Raw genomic sequence first — 23,004 nt, 5'->3', positions numbered from 1 at the left:
ACAGTCGTTCTTCGCTTTTTGCATTCGTACACACCACCTGCAGCAACAATTGATCTCGCATGGACGGAGCTTATTCGGCTGTTTCGCAAGCACTGACAGCTTTTTGACGTATAATCGAGCCAGAGAGCCAGAGAAAAACCAGAAAACCGGCTTCAAGCACAATGTATGGGAATGACGTTCGTGACAGGGATGTGAGTATACCATGCTAGAAGTAACACAAAACTATCGTTAAAGCTAAAAAACACGGTTTGTATAATGACAGCAGAATTAGAAGCAATTCACATAGCACTACAGTTTATTAAAAGCAATTCAATATCAGGAGCGGTAATTATGTCAGATTCAAAATCAGGATTAACATTGATTGAAAATGCTTAACAATTGAGAGTCCGAGATGAAATAGTTGACAGTATATTACAAACTGCATGGGAAATGAAAACAACTTTACAGTGGATACCCGGTCATGTGGACATCAACGGAAATGATGTAGCAGATACGTTGGCGAAAGCAGCGCTAAATAAGGAGCACATTATAGACAATAAAATAATGCTTCATGACGCAATATCGTTTTTCAAAGATTTGACCGATGATCAAACTCAAAAATGGTATGTTAATTACACAGCAGAATTGGGAAAAGGCAGAACATTTTTTACTCTGCAAAACTCTCTCAGAAAAGATCCATGGCACAAAAACATGCAACTTAACAATGAAGAAACTCGCACACTCAATAGAATTTTCTCAGGTCATGATTTTTCTAAATATGGATTATACAGAATGTACTAAATATGGATTATACAGAATGTACAAAATATGCAACCTTGAGACATAAATATGAATTAGACAAAATAAGCAACTTCCAGGAAGTTTTCGAAACAAAAAACGCTGATGCATTGAAAAATATGATAAAATTCCTCAAAGAAATAGATAAAAATATATAAAAGTTGAATCAACCCGTAAAATGTCGCACTGAATTGAAATAATTGTTGGCGATATAGCGAGTTCCTGCTGTGCCAGATATGACGTGTGGAAGGTGGAACGTCAAATATGTACAGCCAAAGGGCTGTCACGCAACAAAGAGAGAAGAAGCAGAAAAGATGGTTGGAGCTGCACGGATGGGCGGGGGAGCACTTGGTGGCACTCACTCTCACACGGTCCGTGATGGATGCGTGTGTTTGTTGATTTGAAACCACATTCACCCGTGGTTATTCGTGGTCTCCACTTGTGTACCGTAGTCAGTCATAGTCAGTGAGTGAGCAGAGTTTGTCGCGTTTGGATGGTAAACGACGGTTTTCCGGGCCTTTAGCATTTTTCGGTCAAAAGCGAAGTGGGAAGTGTGCTGCGCAAGGGGCCAGCTCTTCTGGTGTACACGCTGATTCTGTGGCTCCTTTGGCGAGCAAAAAATTCTGCTAGTCGCATCAGTTAGTCAGAATTAGGACAGTTTGCGAACAGTTCATTGGTCGATTGGTTGCCTAGTGGACCCGGTTTTGGTCGAAAGAGTGGCAGTTTTTTGTTTTTCACAGGAGTAGTTTCTTTTTCTTCATTATTAACCTGCTGCTGAGAAGAAGGGGAATTTTTTCGGTGTACGCAATAAGATACAAAATCACTCGCAAAAGTACTGGTTGGTCCTGGTAGGGTGAAACGGCTGTTCGGTGGATGAGTGCGAGAGACGAATACGACGTGCGCCTCTGTGTGTGGGACGACCTGAGAAGGCCAGAGAGAAAGAGAATAAATGGTTTCTCATTGACTGTGGTGTAGCACACTAGTCATCGGTTTTGGGGTTGAGCTTTTTATCAGTGTTTGGTTGTGGTTCAGTGAGCAACAAGATCAGTTCTATCGAGAACTATAGGATGGATCGTGTTTGGTGTTATTTTTATTGTCAGTTGGTCGTGATGAGACTTTATTGAAAAGAAGTGTCACGCAAAGAGTCTTCGCTGAAATAGAAGACATTTTGCAGCCCTGGCTCTAAAACTTGTCTGAAGACGAAATCGAGCAAAAGAAAAAAAAACACGATTTGTCACAGTCGCGTATCGCGTACTCAGTTAGCACTCGTGAGTGACTCTAGTAATATCGCGTGCGCAAAAATCATTAGCCGAGATTCGTTCTATGTGAGGGGCGATTTTCACTCACGAGAAAAAAAAAACTGATGATAGTGAGCGAGTGTTTGGTATCTAAGAGAGTGCAATGTGTTGATTTTTTGCTATATTCGTTTGCTTACTGGCGCACGGGATGTGTATAGTGTGTGCCATTTGCTATTCAATAACAAGCAGATAAATTCCTTCATTCATTCATTTGTTTATGCTTGCTAAAAGCGAGAAAGAATATTGTTGCTCATCATATTCGGCTTTCGGGCTGAAGCAGTTATTGGAGCTGGATCAGCTGAGAAAGAGAAAGAGAGAGTGAGAGTGCGAAGGAAGTGGAGATTCCGCGTGCACCCAGGGGTGTCAATAAACAAGTGCCAAAGAATTAGCGTGCAAATGCGAGCCGAAAGTTTTTTTGCGATATTTCGAAATTGATTGTGCCTGCTCGTGGGGTGTGTTTACATAAAGTGAGCGCCGTAAAGAGCGCTATCTACGGCACCGGAAAATAAAGCAGTGTTTTATATAAGTGAGGCCCCAATTGTTGCCCGACATAGAACAGAAGTTATGCACAATATTGTTTATTTAACTTGAGCAGCGGCTTGAAACACATACATGAATACGGAGAAATCGCAGCATATCAAGTTGAAATTGGCTTTCTTTCTAAGGAAACCGTAAAGCCTACCTGTTGTTATTGCTTTATCGTATTAAGCATTGCAGTGTTTTCCGAATGCGACAATTTCAATATAGTTTGTGCCGAGCTGAATCACAACCAATCAACAAGTTCTAGCCTATGAGCTGCCTTCTATAACACTCCAAGTCGAGCAAGAGAGAAGGACAACCGCACTCGTTGTCCGGCTACAGTTAGTGAAGCGAAAAAAAATTTACAACCAAGATGGCGGATCTCGAGGCAGTGCTGGCCGATGTCAGCTACTTGATGGCGATGGAGAAATCTAAATGCATGCCGGCGGCTAGGGCCAGCAAAAAGATTGTCCTGCCAGACCCTAGGTGAGTACCGCTTCGGCTATCGTGATGCTCAATCAGTTTATCCGAAAAATAAATTGGCGGCATATACTGACCACTATACTATCGAGGAACAATTATTTGATTTTGCAGTTTTGTTTACGCACTGATCGCCGTACGGCGCGGTGCTCGTAGCACATATATATGTATGACATTCGTCAGATATTAACGGGGAAACTGTCTTCGATGCCGGTGTAGAGCACTCTGCTTCTCGCGTGTATGCTAATGATGTTGATAATGACAGATTTCGGTTGACTTGTTGAACCGATTAGATTCGAATCGGAGGAAGCCAGGTTTGATGACAAAACATTATCATTATAATGCTGGTTAGTTTTTGCCCGCGGTTGTGCAATTATGTTTTAGTTCCACTTGGTAAAGAGTTCAGAAGCGAAATTATCTATCAACACAGTCTTCATTGAAAAAACTAAGTCCAGAATCCGGTTCGACAGAAAACTTTCCTGTTTGATCTGAATACGGTTCAGCTCTATGGTCCGATCCAGAATGCTGTTTTGGTGAATGAACCAATGACAAAGTTTTAAACGGGCGTTGGAATAAGTAGAGGAGCATTTGTCATATATTCGACACGGTACACGCAAAACTTTCCCTTATTACTTTAGAAGCAATAGCGCAAAATTGCCTTTTGGGTAACAAACATATTACTTTGAAGGCAATAAAATTCTTCCCCAGTCAAGTAACAACACATACTGTCATATATTTAGCACGTGTTACGGGAGTACGACTATCTAATAATGGTCGTTTCAACCACATGCAAGATTTTTTCTGTCGAAAATTGCTCCCTTTCCATCTCAAGCAAAAAAAAATCACACACCGCCACATATGTTGCACATGTTACAAGTTTCTTTAATCTCCAATTCATCCGGTGTGCGTGTATTAGTTCGCATACGGAGTAGAGAAAAAATATGACAAGAGCTGCCAAGCAGCATTTACCCCGTCATAGAGTATGCAAACGTTGATGATTTCAAAGACTTGAAATGCGTCTTGAAATGACATCACGATCTGTAAACTGCGTTAGAGAAAAACAAAAACATTCGCTTTCCTGCAAGATATCTAAAACACATACTCATTGGTTCATGGAAACTCATTTGCACCTGTTTGAAAATACAATACTCGTGCCTAACCAGACAATATTCGCAACTTCGGCAACTCTGGTCAGACAGTATTACATATTTCCATTTCAAGTAAACACTGGGGGACGAAACGAAAGTGTTTCAAATTAGACATTTGAGGTTGACGGTTGAGATTCTGATTATGTGTGGATGAAGGGGACAAATATGAACCTGATCGTTGCATCAATACAAATGCAGCGAGTAAAGTCTGCTAACACATGCATTGCGGTGCTTGGCTGTATGTTCTCCTCCAGAAACACATACAAGCGTGTGGCCGTCATAATTTTTATTACTCTTTGTTTGTTACTCTTTGTGTATAATGCGCAGTCATAAGACACAATAAGTAATAAAAAATTGCCCTAAAGTAATAAAATGTTCCCCGTTTGCGTTGGGTGTAGAAAGCGGAACTTTATAATGCCAACTGCTAAGACTCGCATTGAAAAGTAGTTTATTACAAATGGCCGTACACAATTGTACAGAATGTTATATACTGTCGACCGTTGTGAAATTTGTTCTGCCTTGAGGGCATCTTAAGTGAGCTTTTTGGTACGGATGACAGCGAACATAATTTGGCCGCACACAACCGTGCGTTTCAGCAGGTAGACGCCAAATACAAAAAGTGCCTGACTATCATTTCCACTTGGAATCACTTTGACTGTTTTTGATGTCTGCGTTAGGAAAATGCTTAAAAACTGGATATTACAATACCTTGAAAAAAAATTGTACATTTTAACTATTGCACGACACATTGATTATTACATTCTGTTAACGAACATCTCTACGTAGTTCTACGTCAGTTCCCGTTGCTGGTTTTCGATGCTACTATTCGCTGCTGCTTAGTTAGGACCGTCCTAGTGGCCATCCACTAGTAGACTGATTTTTTTTCTCTGTGTGAACCCATCACTGCGACCAGAGACATTTGATATATTGTGATATTGGTGTTCTCTGTGCTCCGTACTTCGTATTATTGGCAGTATCACTATTGAAGTGAATGATACGCTTTTTCACCCTCCCAGCTGGTCTCGAGGTGCGATGCTGACCTAACAAGACAGTTGTCGTAGGTTCGAGTCTCGGCTCGGGAGAGACTGTTAGTGTTAGTAGGATCGTAGCGCTAGCCCCGCAATTGTCCTGTACACTTAACAGTTGGCTGCGAAGTCTGTGTATAATAAACAGAAGGTCGAGTTACGAAACGGAATGTAGCACCAAGGCTTTGCTTTGATACGCTTTTTCGTTTATAGCCGTGCTTGTGTGTGAGAGTTTACCCTTTCGTTTCAAGCTTACTGCTATACTATACCGAGCCTCTTCCTGTCCTACCATTATCGCCAAATTACAATTCCCTAGAGTGAGGCTACACCTAACGTTCCTCTCTGGCCAGGGTAATTCTAAGAGAGACTTAATATGTCAAGAGGAAGGAGTCTTATCGAAACCTCGATACCCGTGCCAATATCGCCAATTATAATGCCCAGGAGAGATTAAATATTCCTGAGATCAGTTTTATTATAAAAAGGACTTATTTTGTCAAGAGGAAGGAGTCTTATCGAAACCTCGTTCCTCCAGCCAAGACCGCGCTATAATTATATGTCTTTGAAGAGAACTATTATACGTTACTCAGACCAGTTATATATTAAGAGGGACTTATTTTTGTAAGGATGAAAGTCAGCAGGGGTACTATAGAATTCAGCTTGACATACCCTTCCATGTAGTGGAGAACCTGAGAATAAACCCATGTTAAAGTTCTTCGACAACCAAATGGCCTGATTCTACTAAGATTCGAACCCACGACCAGGCACTCATCAAGGCGGACTCTGTAACCTTGCGGCTACGAAGCTCCATAGTAGTAGACTGATTAGTTTGAGTAGAAACAGAATCATACATTATAGCCTTAGGAGCGCATTTTCGGTTATACTGCAGACCTGTTAGGAAAAGCAAGCATTAAAAGACCAATGATATCAATCGTAATTTGCGTTTTAACAAGGCTTGTCCATTTTTAATAGAACAGTGTCTGTATAATTGTACTCAGTTACGCACCATTTTATTATTCTGCTGTTAGGTGTGGTGTATTGCTGACGGAAAAGAAAATTCGTGATGTCGAATTAATAAGCGTCTGTTGTTGAGACGTTCCGAAATAATGAACGAAGTGTCATGATTAACGAGAAATATTACCTTTCTAAATTAGGTCAAAAGGACAAGTTTTTTAATTTTATATCGAACATGATTCTGATCACATTTCAGTCCTATCCCCGGCAATGGAAATCAGGCACTTGCTGATAACACAGTGAAAAGTGGTTTTCACACTGTAAATTTGATGGCCAACAGATTTTGATTGCCAACATTCCCGTTTGTGTGTTGACAAAATATGACAGAGCGTTGCACTGAAGGAATTGCTGGTCAATGCACCCACCGCTACCGCGCAAAGGAAGCTTTTTACTAAGGAAAGAAGTAGTGTCGCTGCACTTACCGCTGTCGCTGTTACCACTTCTGCTGCTGGTACCCACTGCTCAGAATCAGTAAACTGAAAAATGATCAGGGAAAATTTTTTAACCGATTCGTGACTCTTTTTAAAACGGCTTTTTAGCGCAAAAACTGATTTTTTCAGCATGAGAGACTAATTCGGGACCGTTACCGTTCGATTTTATGTCTGATCGGATACTTTTTCCACTGGGAATTCAGAGTTTTAGAATAGTGCATTTACGATGCACTATTTTTGTACCGAATGCTGAAAAATAAAGGGAAAATAATGTTATATTTCAGGGAATATAAGGAAAAATCAGGCACTTTGATTTTAAATACTTTTATTTTCGCCACCCTGGTTTAGTTATCAAACAAAACACGTTTTCACAGAGCAAAGTTTAACAATAACAACAACTGAACAATTTTGTCTTTGACAGATGATTGTTGGACGTCATTACATACCAGTGTTGCCAACTTTAAGATTTGTAAAAAGCACTCTTCAAAAACACTTCAATCGTGAAAAGTTTTTCCTGGATAAATAATCGGAAATAATTATAACACTCATTAGTAATAAATATTTTTTTTATAAGTTTAAAAACTTAGAAATGATGTCCAATTGATTGCATTAACATAGATGAAAGTTGGATTTCAGAATTACGGACTTTGAATTAGTATCACAAGAATCAGATATTATAATATGCAATATGTAGCAAAATATAAAAACATTTGTTTAACAAAATATAAACACATTTATTTCTGTTTTCCATAACTTGCCTGTTATCATTTGAAACCGTTACGAGGCCATATGAGACTGTTCAACGGGAAGATTGGAAATCAAATTCAAGTAATGTTATATTGAAGGTACGTTGATACGGGTATGATATATAAACTGACTTCTCAGAATGGAAGTTGGTAAATAAATTTTCATATCAAAGGCATGAACATTTTTATAGCCCTGGTGATAGTGCGTTCAATTATTCTTTGAATCATTTCCCTACCATAAGTTTGTTTCGGATTGCTAAATATGTCTTACCTGTTTGGAATTATCATTAAGAATTTTCGGCGAAAAATGTCCATCCTGATGTTTGGCTCATTTTTCTGCTCAAGATTTTGACGTGAATAAACAATATTAAGTCCCAATGAAAATTTGTCGAGTCGATGAACAGTAATTTTTCCAGGTAAACAACGAAATATGACTTCCTAAAAACAAAAAAATAGTCTATTTCTGTCTGTTATTTTTATTGTGATCTGTTTTACTGTCGAAATTACTCGGTCCATTATCCGGATTCGGATGGTTCGGTTCCGAAACAGAATCGGAGAGTCGCCGAACAATGAAAATAATTCTGTGTCTTCAAGTTTTAAGACTCCGGTTATATTTTCATTGAATAGCACTAATTCAAAGCAAAGAATGGTGAGGTTTTTCTCCACTTTTTATCCGTTCGTCATATCGTATCTGCCAGTCACAATAACAAAATAATCGTACATAATAGCAGCAGTGAAGTATCTGAATCAGATTTTTTTTCGGTAACCTTCGGCCTATGATACAATAACCTTTTCGGAAAACGCAGTTTTCCTGCGCCTTCCTTTTCCCTTCCAGTGTGTAATCCCGTAGCAAACGAACACACAATTCACAGCCCATCGCCCGGTCGTGCGCTTTCCTGTTGACATCGTGCGGAAGCTCTTGGTTTGGGCTGGAAAACCATCCCAGCCAAGCGTCTGTCCATTCATTGGCGATGACCGGCACAACAAGCACCAGACCGAACGTGCTTGCCAAACGGGCAGAGCGATTTACCGTAAGAGCTAGGCCATCACTTCGGAGGATTGCCCTATGCTAGTGACATTCATCCCCTTCCGGACAGGGGGTTCGTTCATCGGTTATTACGGGAGAAGAAATCGATGGGGCTTATAATGACACACAAGAGTGAATATTCTCGCATCGTCATCACCGACCTTGTCCCCCCTCAAACCCAGGCTGCTTTTCAGTTCCAATGCCTATCTCTAAAAATATTGTCTACCGCTTAACCAAGCGGCAGCTGGTTGTTTCGCCTCGGCTGGTTTGCGATTGCTTATTGTGCGCGCATTACTGGAACCGTGGTGGTGAGTGGAGCACAGCAAACAGGTTGTCCCCCCATCCCCCCCCCCCTCCCCCACATGAATGGTGATTCCGAGTGTATCTGTGCGGGTTTCTGATGACTAGCGTTATATATAGAATAACACTTTTTTATTTATTTATGTAACAATTTAATTTCGCGAATTCCGCAAGAATGATGCAAACCCGTGAATAGAAAAAACAGCGAAGGGAATTTGGTTTTTGATTTCTCCATCGGCGGGAATGAATTTTTAAATTTGATCATGAAATTCATCGGAGCGTAAATTGAATCATGGTTCGCGATAAACGTCGTTAAGTGTACAGCATACATTTATTGTGCGTACAATCGCTCCATGGGAATAATAGTACGATATAAGTTAATTATGAGTTACGAAATATTTGATGCATCATCATGATCTCATTATGCTGAGTTTCGAAGCTAGTCAGAAAATGTTCCGGACTGCAGCTTATAAGAACAGTTATGAACCTCGAAAACTTTCAAAATTTCTGAAAGTATAAGTTTTCTACCCTTTAGCCCCTATCACTTGCTGGTTTTCGTTATGGTAGAGATGTAATGTTTTTGTTAAAAACACACGAATGAGATTTGTATCTGATGAAGTAATATATATCGAAATCTGTTTTCTACAGATATAAAATTTTATCTCATGCTCTTAACCGACCATTTTCTAGACCCATTGTACGAGGATGGTCTTAGAAGCCTTCTGCCTAACTCGAAGATGGCGTTAGTTGTTTAAAATAACGAGTACTGTCTATTGTTCCGCCTATGATCTTTACCTGATTCATAATTACAACGTTTTCACTGCGAAACTACTTTTCTATCTTTCGCGTGCACAACTTACAATGCCAACTGTCAACATTTGCACTACGAAGAAGCTTCTATACCGTTTGTCGTACACAACTGTACTAGCAGTTCAAATACAGTTGAGACCGAAAAAATCGAAGTAAGCGTGGGCACGAGTAGACATCTTTCTGTTTTTTCGCGTTCGCGTTTTTTAGAAAAAATAATTCTGGAAGACAAAGCGACTAAATATCGTGAACAGTGAAGTGATTTTATATCGGAGAGATCCAGATTTATTGTGAAAATGAGCCAGGAGGATTGAGCTAGGGGATGACTGCTCTGACGATGTGGAGGGAATAAGATTGTGGAAAGGAGAAGTTTCGAATTAATGTTCGAGATAAGACCCTAGAGGGCAAATTTGGTTTTAAGTGAAAGCTAAGTATTCTTACTTTAATTGTTTTATTTTCCTTGCATATACCGTCATCCGGGGTGAGATTGTGCCAAAAAAAGATGCTTTTTTGATCTCAAGCTTCTAACGCACACATTTAAGCAAAGAATTCGATCCAAAATACACCAAAGCATTCTAGAATGTTTTGTTATCAACTACAACAAATACGGTTGAGTTACAATAAACTATAATTTTGCTAAAAATACATGAACTTTGGCTCAATCTCACCCCTTCTATGTGGTGAGATTGTGCCAAAAACAAAAAGTTGAATTTAATACCTGTTAAATGAACATTAGTGTGTCTACGAATAATCCACATGACTAACATGATAAAACAGTAAGTATAGGGACGACCATAAACAACGTGGACTATTAAGGGGCTTTAAGGGGTTGATCAGAAACTATGTATCATGAATTATATGAAAATGTATGGCTGGATCAAATTGATGCATATAGTAATTAGTTATGAGAACGTGGCTTATAGACAGTCTCTATTGACATAGTGGCGTCTCCAGGTAGCCTAAAAAGGGGAAACGTTAGGACATGAAGTTTGAGAAGACTTTTCGTTTCAATTATTATGTGTCATTGACAACTGTATATTCCATTGGAGATCTCAAAACCTCTGGAAACGTACCCACAACCCTCCTTCTTTTCTTTAAAAGTCATCAGTTCATATAGAATTGTTGTGGTCTCCGTGGTTCTGTGGTTAGCGATGTCGGTCGGCGAGCTCTCTCACACGGTTGTGATATCGGGTTCGATTCCCGATCAGGTCGAGGATCTTTTCTAGCTAGAAATTTTCTCGACTCAGCACTGGGGCACGGTGTATCGTTGTACTTATCCTACAACATACAAAATGTGCCAAAAACACAATATCGATAACGAATATTCTCTCAACTAATCTAGTTGATCGAGACCGTATTAGCCCCCAGGCTAGCGTGCGATATTGTATTATATAGAATTGGTGTACAAAATTTTGTTACATTCCATAAGTAATATCAATAATTGAAAATTTCTATCTTACAATTGAGAACAGTAAGCTTCTCAAGCTTTTAGTCATTATTTCAAAGAATACCATAGCTAGACAACATACCTTATGCTGTGGGGACAAAAAACATACCCTATGTATTGTATGTATGCAGCTCTTTACCAGTCCACATAAGCACTGAGGAAGACTGTACGTCACAGTCGAAATATATATTTGCGGACTGAATTTAAATATTTATTTCCAAAAAAATTAGTAGAGTATAACGGAAACCGATAACTATTTCTTTGATTGATACCCTATGTAAACAATGCAAGTGTTTTGGTGTATACTGATATAATTTTGTCGTGAATGTGAATTCCGCACACTATGCCGTTCAATATAGCTTGGCACAATCTTACCCCAAAAGGGCTCGAAAAGTGTACAGTTTGGAAAAACATTATTTTCTGAGCCGGCACAGGTTCAATGCATAATATTTCCTCAACACATTGGAGACGACATCCTAACGTACCAACTGAGCAGTAAGTTGATGTGATTTCTTGATCGGGTTGGTTTTCCTGGGACATTTTTGGATAACGTTATTTGCGCATGTTTTTCATCCTGTACTTTGAAATATTCTTTAAGCGAAACAGTTCACTGATATTATCTATATTTCATTTTAAGTTGTGAATAAATATGTCCTGTTTCATAAAGTATTGAATTTGAGGTATTAGGTTTTGTAAATCTCAAGTAATTTAACATACAAACATTTCCCGTTTTGGCTCAATCTCACCCCCGTGGCTTAATCTCAGCCCGGCAGACGGTACAGGTGGTTTTTGCGTCGACGAGTGAGGGAGCTGTGTGTGAAATGCCCAGCTGCTCAGTGGTCGGGGACTGGAGGGGACTTGTGGTAGAGTTTTTTTGCAATATTTTTGATGATCCGAGATTTCTTGCACTCTAACCATCCTTTTCGATTTTTAGTTGCACTTTGAATGTTGCTGTGACAGATTTTTCTTTTTCAATAAAAAGAAACATTGCCTTAATTATTATTTACTAATCCATATTCCTTTAAGAGAGCGAGTAATGGCGCTGTAACCATAAGCTAAAAATGCTAGGACTAGAGTTAGTACTCAAGTTCCAACCGTAACAGTTGAAGCGAGTAAAGGCGCTATATCGTTGGTTTTGAAACCCGAACAAAAGGAGGAAATACCCATGTTCCATCCCAGGAGATTGGTCAATGAAGGAGTTTACTTTCTTGGATGCTTGTCACTCCCAACCAGGCTTGTAAACGGTCACCATTTTCATTTGATCTCGCTTCCTTAGCGTACGTCGCAGTCGGCTTTCGCTCGTAGATCGCATTTTTCCATAATTTGGGAAAATATGCAATTTTGAAGCAGCAATTGAAAATTTTCACTAAAAATTCCATTGTGCTCTCAGGGAGATGTTTGATTAGTATATTAAAGATTCCATCGTCACCAGGTGCTTTCATATTTTTGAAATTTTTAATAATTGATTTAATCTCATTCAAGTTAGTTTCAATTATTTCTGCAGGTAAAAAATTCTGGGAAGAAATTAAATCAAATTGACGTGTGACTTCATTTTCAATTGGACTCAAAAAATTCAAATTTGAGTTATGAACACTCTCAAACTGCTGAGCCAGTCTTTGAGCCTTTTGTTCATTGGATACAAGAAAACGTTCACCATCTTTAATCTCTTTCTGTAAATCTTTATGAATAGTTTTAAAAACAGGGTCACGAGAACGTTGATATTGACGTCTGCGGACATTTTTCAAACGAATTAGAAGTTGAAGATTTTCGTCAATTATTGGTGAATCAAATTTCACTTGAGCCTTTGGAACAGAATAATTCCTGGCATCAACAATTGCACATTTTAATGCTTCCAAAGCGGAATCAATATTCACTTCGTTTTGCAAATCAAGCTCATTATTGAAATTTCTCTCAATATGAGTTTTGTATCTTTCCCAATTAGCCTTGTTATAATTAAAAACAGAGCTCATAGGGTTTAAAACTGATTCATGTGATAAAGAAAAAGTTATTGGAAGATGGTCAGAATCAAAGTCAGCATGTGTGATCAAATCACTACATACATGACTTTGATCTGTTAGCACCAAATCAATTGTTGAAGGGTTTCTTACAGAAGAAAAGCATGTAGGACTATTCGGAGACAAAATAGAATAGTATCCTGAAAAACAATCATTGAATAAAATTTTGCCATTGGAATTACTTTGAGAATTATTCCATGAACGATGTTTAGCGTTAAAATCGCCGATTATAAAAAATTTCGAACGAATTTCTGGTGAGTTTTTGTAAATCACCTTTAAAATAATTTTTGGGCTCGCGTGTGCATTGAAATGGTAAATATGCTGTAGCAATAAATAAAATCCCAAGTTCAGTTTGAACTTCAATTCTTAAAGTATCAATAACTTTCGTCTCAAGATGGGGAAGAGCACGATGTTTGATTCGGCGATGAATAACAATTGCAACTCCACCGCCGGAACCCTGAAGAAAAAGTCATATCATATCTATGAACCACGTAATTGGGATCATATTTTAATTTTATGTTAGGTTTGAAAAATGTTTCAGTAATAATTGCAATATGCACATTATTTACTGTTAAAAAATTAAAAAGCTCATTCTCATTGGCCTTCAATGAGCGAGCATTCCAATTTAATATTTTAATTGTTTTATTTAAAATCATTGTTAAATTTTAAATTAGAAACAATTTTAATAGTTAAATTTGTGCCTATTTGAATGGCTTCAAACACATTTGAATGGCCTGCAACATGGCGTTCATAAGATCGAACATTGCCTGTTGCAAAATAGAAAGTTTACCTGCCGTAATAGGCCCCAGGCAGTTGACATTAGAAAAAATAATTTCGGCAGCAATATTAGCTGGAGTAATAGGTGTACAATTGTTTTCTAGCGTATTTTGCTTACCCATATTAACGGTCATTTTCGAACTACCAACACTAGGCGGTATAATGTTCGAACTACCTGTAACCTGTGCATAAGTTAAACGGGTATGCAAAGGAGTAGGTAAACTATGCGTCACTGGTACGCTTGGAGAATTTTGTTTTGAAGTTGGTTTTAATTGAGAAATTGAATTTTGTTTACCTTGCCTTGCCTTAACAATTGCTAAACGGACTGGGCATTGATGAAAATTTGACATATGGTTGCCGTTACAATTCGCACAGCGAAAATTTTTGCTCTCTTTCACAGGACATGTGTCCTTTTTGTGAGAAGAGTCTCCACAATTTAGACATTTTTGGTCCATGTTACGGAATTTGGAACCATGGCCATAACGTTGGCAAGTACGGCATTGGGTGATATGCTTTTCACCTCCGTCATACTTCCTATAAATTTCCCACTTTACACGCAAATTATACAAAGCATGTGCTTTTTCAAAAAATTTTAAGTTGTTAACCTCATTGCGGTTAAAATGAATTAAATAATTAACAAGGGAAATTCCAGTTCGCTGACTGTTATCGCCTCGTGATTTTTGTTTCATTAGAATTACTTGGGTAGGGGCTATGCTAAGTAATTCTGTTAAAGTAAGTTTGATCTCATCAACGGTTTGATCGTTGGTGAGACCTTTCAATACGACCTTGAACGGCTTGGCGCTCTTCGTGTCATATGTAAAAAATTTATACATCTTTTCAGTTAAATACTGAATAAGACGATTACGACCCTTTATAGAGTCGGCTAATAAGCGGCATTCACCTCTACGACCAATTTGATAGGTAACTTTAACGTCAGAAACAAACGTTGAAAGTTCCTTTTTGAAAATATTGAATTCAGAAGAAATAGTTACCACAATAGGTGGAACTTTTTCCCTTTTTAAAGAATTGACATTTTGTATAGTTTCATTACTCATAACTTCCATTTCACCAGCTTCTTGCTCAGGCAAAATTTCAAAAGGATTGTCACTACAGACACTCGAAGTGTCAGAAAGAGATGCCTCTTTTTCCTCCCCGCAGCGATGCGAGGTTTCTTTTTCCGTCCAGCCATTTCAGGTGATACGAAAAAAGTTAAAACAAATGTTAAATTCAAAAATAGGTAGTCTTGAGAAAGACTGAAAACTGGAAAGAACTTTCAGGTAGTATTTAAAAGACACACTGACACAACACAAACTTTGAAGCTATAGGCAGTCAAAGACCAGTCCACAAGCAACCGAAAAAACGTCTGATCTGTAGGACAGTTCAAGACGCACTCCTTCACGATAAATAATTTTTCATCAGAAAAAGGGGTTGGGTTCGAGTCCTACCTGCTGGGCTATATTTTTTGAAAATTTCTAATTAATTATTTCTCCAGTTAATACATTTTTCAATTGTTAACACCACATTTACTGTTTGAAATAAAAAAATATTCAGATCGATAACAAGTTTCAGGACTGAACGTAGCTGGATACGCTCCCTCAGACCCTCACAACTTCAACAACTTGCGGTGTCCTTGCAGATCATGGCCGACCGGATTTTCTACGAATTTTTGAGAGAGGATATTATTTGGTGGTTTTATGAACGAACTCTCGCTTAACCGCTGACTAAAAACCTTCATCAAGATTTTCCGAAATTGCTTCTTCGCGCATCGAAAATAAAGCACATCTGAAAGACAATCAACACCATGCGTATTCGTGAGTGCATACATAGAGTAAGAAATGTTACTAATTCTTTCATATAATATACGAAAGGAACAGGACAGACAAACACTCGACAACTTGAATTCTTAAACATTGTACACGGTGTAGAGAACACACATAAATATAAAGTCAGCAGAGCCCATTCGATGCCAAATATATGCCGAGTTCAATTTAAAATTTCCCTACAAATGTTCCGGTCTGCTAGCTTGTAAAGAGCATTTACAACCAACAAAAAACTGTGCGGTAATCAGTATAATGTAATACACACAAAATAAGCCGAAATAAACTTGATTTTGATAATGCTTTTTTTGTTCTACTATTGTACTCGCGAAGTTTTAACGAATTTTGGCTTCATTCAACAATTAGTCGTTAAAGAATCACGAATCTGGGGCACCACAAGGAAGTAATCTAGCCTATCACTTTTCCGATTGTTGCCAAGATTTGCCTGTTATGTTTTGCCTTCAAGATCTGTAATTTTTTACTTATTTTTAACAAACAAGAAAGTCAAATGCATAAGATACACCCTAATGGAGAATATCAAACGAAGCAAATATTTTAATCGGAATTCCCTTTTTCCATATGCCATTACGATAGAATCTTTTAACCAGAACAATCCAATTTTCACAGTAATCTCTTTTGTTCCAAAACAATTCTTGAATGCTCTCAATTACAACAACTAAATTATTGGTTTTTTCTTTCTCCGTATTCGCAAAAACCAAATACTCCCGTAATACTCCCTGTCTAGCTTCATTTCCGAAATTAATCTGCCGCTTCCCACTACTAACGCTGGGTAAGCAAGAACTAATCGGGAGAAGTGATACCATTTCACTAGCTTTGCCATTCATTATGGTGTAGCTTAATAGATTGCAATCTTTATTACTAGACTCTGCTGGCTTGTAATAGACTTCAACTAGCAGCACGCGCACTAGAGAAGGGCATCAAAATTATAGGTCAACACTGGCAGAGCGCGGTCGCACGTTTGGTGTACGATAGTTGCGTAGATTCTGCGTAAAATTAATCCCTCCACCCTTCGCTACCATCGACCGCCAGCGCAAGACCCTCGAACTTAAAGTATTCTAGTTGCTCTAGCACCGAGCTTTTCTACTGGCCGGGCGTCTCCCATGCAGGCTGGCTAATCTACGGTAGAACGAACGACACTATCTTACTATATGTACAGTGTATATGACGATACCATAGTAGGAAGGCATGTAATTAAACGCTCGAGCGCTGCCGAACAAGATAGCTACCCTACAAAAGCACACGTACATGGACACACATACACACACGCACTCACTCGTTTGCGCACATACGCGGACATAAATTTTGTCTCTCGTTTTGGCGAAAACAGCTGGCAAGGTGTGGAAATCGTTAGCTCCATATCATGTTTCGCGTCGTGGCTGCAGAGATGCTGAGAATACTGGTCGATAGCTTTCTACTGCTGTGAACAGTTAAGGCATGTAAGTTCTAGATAAAAATCGGAATGTGTTGAATTCATAGGTTGGTTGTCATTGCCATTTTAGCGAGATTTTTGTTTGTACCTTAATATAACAACAGTGCGGGTTTCATGATCTAGGTACTTTAGATAAAATAGTTTTATAGTCTCGTTTTGGGTCAAATTGACATGTTTTATGTCACAGCTTTTTCAATTATCGTTCGAATGACTTTTACTGATTCAGTCTTGTCATGATGGAATGGTGAATGGAGGTAATAATAAAATGTAAAAGTTAGAAAAATAAAGACCACTTGGTCCGTATACCCCTTTAAGAGAACGATCCCTTTCTTAAAAAATTCACTTGACTTGCAAACTTTAGACTGGAGCACAATATTCCGAGCTCACGTTCTCGTAACACTAAATTCATCGTTATTGGACGCCTGAATGTTGGCAGTGGATGCTATGGGTGCTATGCCCGACAGCGATTTTCTGTTTTAAAAACACTATCAACGTTTCCATGGCACCTCGTTCGTCAGCGCTGACTGCCAGCAGCCGTTCCCATACGTGTGTCATGTCGTACAGTTTTGCTGCCCACCACCGAAAATAGATCGCATTTCGCGTGAACCAGATTGCACTTGACTTCTGCAGTTGCCCTTCGCACATCACCTTGTCCGGCCACCCACCAACCAACGGCGCTCACGGTCTCGGACGGTCGCCCGTTTGATGGCTCATCATCGCAGTTCAGAGACGGTTCAAACTATAGTACGTACAAAGTGTACGCCACTTTCCAGCGTATAGGAAATGAAACGAGCATTTTCATATGTCGGGGTTTTATGTCCTATCATTTGCAATGAGCATTAACCGAGTACTGCTCGGGGATCATGAAGCGGGTTTTAATTTCCTTTTTCGAACAGTCAGTTGGTAAATGACGGTCCGTACTTTCGGTTGGGCAGTCGTAATATTATTACGACTGTTCAGCCAAAATTTTGCCCTGCTGTATGAAAATTCGTACCCTTGGGTTCTCTGTAAAGCCACTCGTTGACAGTTTATGGTGCTACCTTCCGAGGTCTACTTGCAACTCTGCGTCACCACACACGAACGATGTATGGCAATGTACTAATTGTGTAAAAATAATTTATCTTTAAAAAAAAGTTAATCCGGAAGATATTGTTCTAGCTTTAATTATTGATGCTTAACCTTCCGTTAGGCATTTGTTCGGCTAGTCATTTTTATTCATTTATTATTATTATTATTATTATTATTAGTTGTTAGTAGCTTAAATATTTATAATAAATATAAGTAAATGATGAGTATGTATGTCCAATCATAAATGGTGACTTCTCAACACTGTTAGAAAAATTGTAATTTTAATTGTTAAGTTTTGTTTGCTTTCGCAATTAGGACTTATCATTCGTAGGGATTTAAACCTACTTGTCAAAAAAGGGAAGTGAACTTAACTCATGTATTATCATTATTTCTACTAATCATATTGAGCACAATCATAATACCGCGTGTGAAATATCTGCTTAACTGACCAAAAAACTAGCAAGGTTACATGAATTCAAAGCTTAAGGGCTTAAGAAAATAACCAACTGCGAATGTGCTTGTCAAAAAATATAAAATCCTGAATATAATGGCTAAACGTCCCACTAATATCAGTAGGAATATAGTTTTCATGGACTCGTGTCACAGCCAATTACAAAACAGAATTGTTCATAAATTGAACATGCATGAAAGAAATCTGCTAATTCATGAAATGGATTCTTCTTAGTTCACTTTAGATTTCTTATGAAGCAAAATCCTCAAGAACTCACTTAAAAGCTCTAAATCGGGCATCTGCACTCGAAAACTCATTTAATTCAATCACCTACCTTAGAAAACAAAATCCGCGCATTGTTCTATGCGGCTGCAACGGGACTCGTTCAGGAGCCAACCAAAGTTTTTTCATCACTAGCGGACCACTTTTTATTATAATCACTTAACAAAATCACTCACTCCACTAAGAATACTTTAATCTTTATAATGTTCACCTCGAATTTCTTAAAACAAGCTTGAATTAGCAGAAATATGTGAGATGAATTTCTACAATTCCTAAATTTCAACTGTATGTATTATCATCTGTTTTCACTGCGTTGAAGAAAAAAAAAGTTGCCAAATCAGTTTCTGTTAATACGAAAAAATCATACTGAAAATGTTGAATTATTCCGAAATAATTGACATAATTCGAAAGCACTGCAGTGGTTACCTAGGTTACGAATTTTGGACGTAAACAACTACAGCGGATATCTAGGTAACCTACTACGACGGGCTGCGGCTACGTTCATTCGTGATAATGTGATTCATTCATGATTAACAGTGTGATGAATATGGGGGCGTCGTGAGATGAATAATTGAGCAGTTATTTAAGTTTTGAGATGGATATTGAAGCGTTGTTTAAAATGGTTTGTTTTACAAAATTCAGGATAAATCTAGCTAGTTTTACTAAATATACAATGCTGAACGATTCCATAAGAGCACGTAAGCATGTTTAGTTTATTTGTTCAATGATTTCGTGAAAATTTGGTGTTTAATCCGTGCATTCTTCGTGAATATCGGCTTAATGAGATGAATAATGGAGCAGTTCCCCTATGGAAACGGTTAGGATGTGGCTTTAATGTGAACCAAAATGCTTTGATATTTGGCCAACTTCTCTTCTAGTAAAGGAGAAGCTAACGAAAACTACTCCCTCTTAAACTGAGAGAGCAAATAAATGTTTATCCCTAACACGTGATGATAAAGAGTGAAAAGAAACTGCGTTGGCAAATGTCCACGGTCATTAAATTTTTTTAGAATTTATATATTTCAAAAGGTCCTATATGATTTGGTCGATTTTTTGATCGATCACTTTCATTCAATCACCACAATTTATTAAACACCTTTTTTGACACGTTATTTGCACAAGTTGCTAGTGGAGGGATCACTCAAACCTTGTGAACGAAAACGACGCTTGGGAGAGTTACTAGGGCTGAACCATTACCAAAATGGAAAAACGCTTCGGAAAAACGATGCAAGCAGTTAGGATCTTTTGACATGTTCCTCTAGATTTATAATTATCTATATAGTGATGCGAATATGTACTTATAATTGCATATATATTGTTTCTTTTTTTCAATTTTTGACGTAGTACTACGTCTATTGCACCATATCGGGTCACATTCTGCAGAAACTGAAACCAAGATATAACGTCGGAATGAAATATTTCAAACGGTAATGTTTGTGTAACCATATGATGGCTCTAAATCTCAAACAGGAAAAAAGAAAGATTACAGCATATTAACCAATCTTGTGAATGTCGGTGCCCCTAGCAAAAATATTTTTTTTGAAAACTTAAATGAGTTTTCCCGCAAGGCAACGTAGAAATGACGAACTACGAGACACCAACTACCTGATATGCTATCCTCTACACCGTGTCCAATATATTCTCATACAAATTGAAACTATATTTATTTTACAACAGCTGTCCCCTTTTTTTTTAATTATTGTTCGATTTGAAAGGTGCTATATTATAAATAAATTACAACAAGTGTTTTGGAATAACTCCACCTTTAACTCTTTTGACGAGTTTTAAACGTTTCTCAAATCCGTCGCAGGCGGCACGAACGACTTCCATGGGCATTTCGTCCCATATACGAAGGTTTATGGTTTTGAGTCGGGCCAATGTAGGTATCCTGTGCTCGTTTATCCTCGACACCATGTATGACCATACGAAGTAATCCAAGGGATTCATATTTGGTGAACTGGGAGGCCATTCATTTCTGGCCAAAAAGTCGGTCAAATTTTCCTGACACCAGTTTTGAACCAGATTCGCTGTGTGAGAGGGTGCTCCGTCCTGTTGAAACACATAATGATCTTCTCCGTACATTTTATCTACGCTTGGCTTTACAACTTTCTCCAAACTTTCCGTTTTGTAATAAATAGCGTTAATTTTAACGCCTTTCTCAATGAAAACAAGCGGTAGCTTCCCTCGAATGCAAATACCTCCCCAAACCATTACTGAAGCGGCACTTTGGAACCGAGGCACGTTTCTGTCACTGTCCGGGATATTCTGCGAAGAGTAGGCCCACGAGCTGCCATTTTGGACATTGTGAGACTGTTGCAGAACAAATAATTTTTCATCCGAAAAGATGAATTCTTTTCCGGCGTGCCGCGATAGTAGGAGAGTAGTTCTTTCGTACCTTTTTGTCTTCGAAGCTGCTGATACTCCGTGAACTTTACGTTTCTTGAAAGCTTGGCATCTCAGGTCTTGTTTCAGCACGTTGTGTGTGGTTGATTTGGACACATTAAGATCAGCGGCCATTTTACGTACAGAGCGGTGCGATTTTCGTCGAATTCGTTCTCTTACGATCTTAACCACTCGCTTAGTCCTAGCTGAACGTGGCCGACTGGATCTCTTCCGGTCATCCAGTGAGGAAGTGTCACGGTACCTTCCAATGGTCCGATAGACATAATCACGCTTTACTCCCAGGTTTTTCAAGCTTTTGAAAATATGGCCTGGGCGCTCACCTTCCAAAAACCTTTTTATCACTTCGGCACGAAATTGTTTCATCGTCGATAAACAATGGATACTTAATGAAAGGGAACAAACCAAACTGCATCTTGAATAGTCTGTGTGAACATGGTACAAAGTTACACCAATACATATTTGTGCATATGTGCTACCAATTTATCACAACAATGATATAAAAAAATGTATGAGAATATATTGGACACGGTGTATATCAGTGGTAAAAAATGACAGAATCTCCTTCTTGGTCCACCACACAATCTAATATGTACTGGTAGTAGGGGTGTGTGAAACTGGCTTTTCTGGTGTCGAAACGAAACGAAACGAAATTAACCCTTAATTTCGGTTTCGCCAAATTAGTCGAAACGAAATCAAGGTGGATTTCGAGTTCTCGAGACGAAACGAAATTGGTCTCTAAATTTCGCGAAATTTCGAAAAATAAAATAAATATTTCTGAAACATAGCATCACAATCATTTGAAACATTGTAGCGTACGCTAACGAAGTACCCTTCAGCAGCTGATCGCAAGGTGCTTACCTGGTCAACGAAGAGTAACGTAGGTATTCAGATATCGATAAACCGACAATGACGAGAAAATCAAAAATGTTAAAAATTTAAATCTTGATGCATTCATTTATACAGATTATATTGCAGGTAATAGTAGTGTGATAGATACAAATGATATAAAGGTCAAACTCGAAATGTCTTTGTAAATCATAATTTAATAAACTTCTGAACTGATTCTTTTGGTTTGAATGCAACTATGTTTAAAATAGTAATCCTTCTTTCATAGCACTTTCATCATTCAAAATCCAAGTTTTGTCCTAGAGCTCGAACTGGAAAACATGAGAGATGGTAGGTAGGTTTTCAACCATTCCTGTGAGCTCTGGTGTCCCTAGCAAAGATAACTTTTCCCCAGAGTTTTTCACTATGCAAACGTAAAAGCGACGAACCTGATAAGCAATTCCTCGGCGGCCTTCTGATGTATTTCTGCATTCTTCAAAAGCAGCAAAATTCACAGGAATGGTTAAAAAGCTGTAAATCCTTTGGAGGACAACCATTTTGAGCTTTAGGGCAACTTTTTTTTCGCTTTTGTCGACCAGTGTTATTGAATTTTTTTTTAATACCGTTTAGTCAGACTAGACTAAGTGACATCTTCATCAATTCGAGGAAAACAAAATTTAAGTAAACTATTCTGTAAACTTTGAAGTTTTCAATATGTTTGCACATTTTTATTATAACTTAAAATTACTTTTTAACTGAGCAGTGCAACTTTGCATAAACATTTCTATAGGCTGAGAAGCTATTTAAAATGCTATTTTGGTAGGATTATTGTGATTATAAATATTTTCAGAGCCAAAAGTTTTTTGATCAGTATGAGTGTCTCTGGAAAAGTTTTAGTTA

At 38.3% G+C, this 23,004-nt stretch overlaps 1 protein-coding gene across 2 annotated transcripts in view; it reads left to right on the top strand.

Moving 5' to 3' along the window:
- Positions 1-1,224: 1,224 nt before the first annotated feature.
- Positions 1,225-23,004, top strand: part of LOC129722175 (G protein-coupled receptor kinase 1) — a 240,987-nt gene continuing 219,207 nt past the window's right edge. For both annotated transcript variants that reach the window (XM_055675448.1, XM_055675447.1), the window contains exon 1: positions 1,225-3,080. In XM_055675448.1, coding sequence (XP_055531423.1) covers positions 2,968-3,080 — 113 coding nt within the window. In that variant the 5' untranslated portion in view covers positions 1,225-2,967. The remainder of the gene's footprint in view (positions 3,081-23,004) is intronic.

Source organism: Wyeomyia smithii, chromosome 2 (genome assembly GCF_029784165.1).
Source record: "Wyeomyia smithii strain HCP4-BCI-WySm-NY-G18 chromosome 2, ASM2978416v1, whole genome shotgun sequence".
Taxonomy (NCBI): Eukaryota; Metazoa; Arthropoda; class Insecta; order Diptera; family Culicidae; genus Wyeomyia; species Wyeomyia smithii.
The sequence above is the reverse complement of the archived record's forward strand: the minus strand, read 5'-3'. Positions and strand labels throughout refer to the sequence as shown.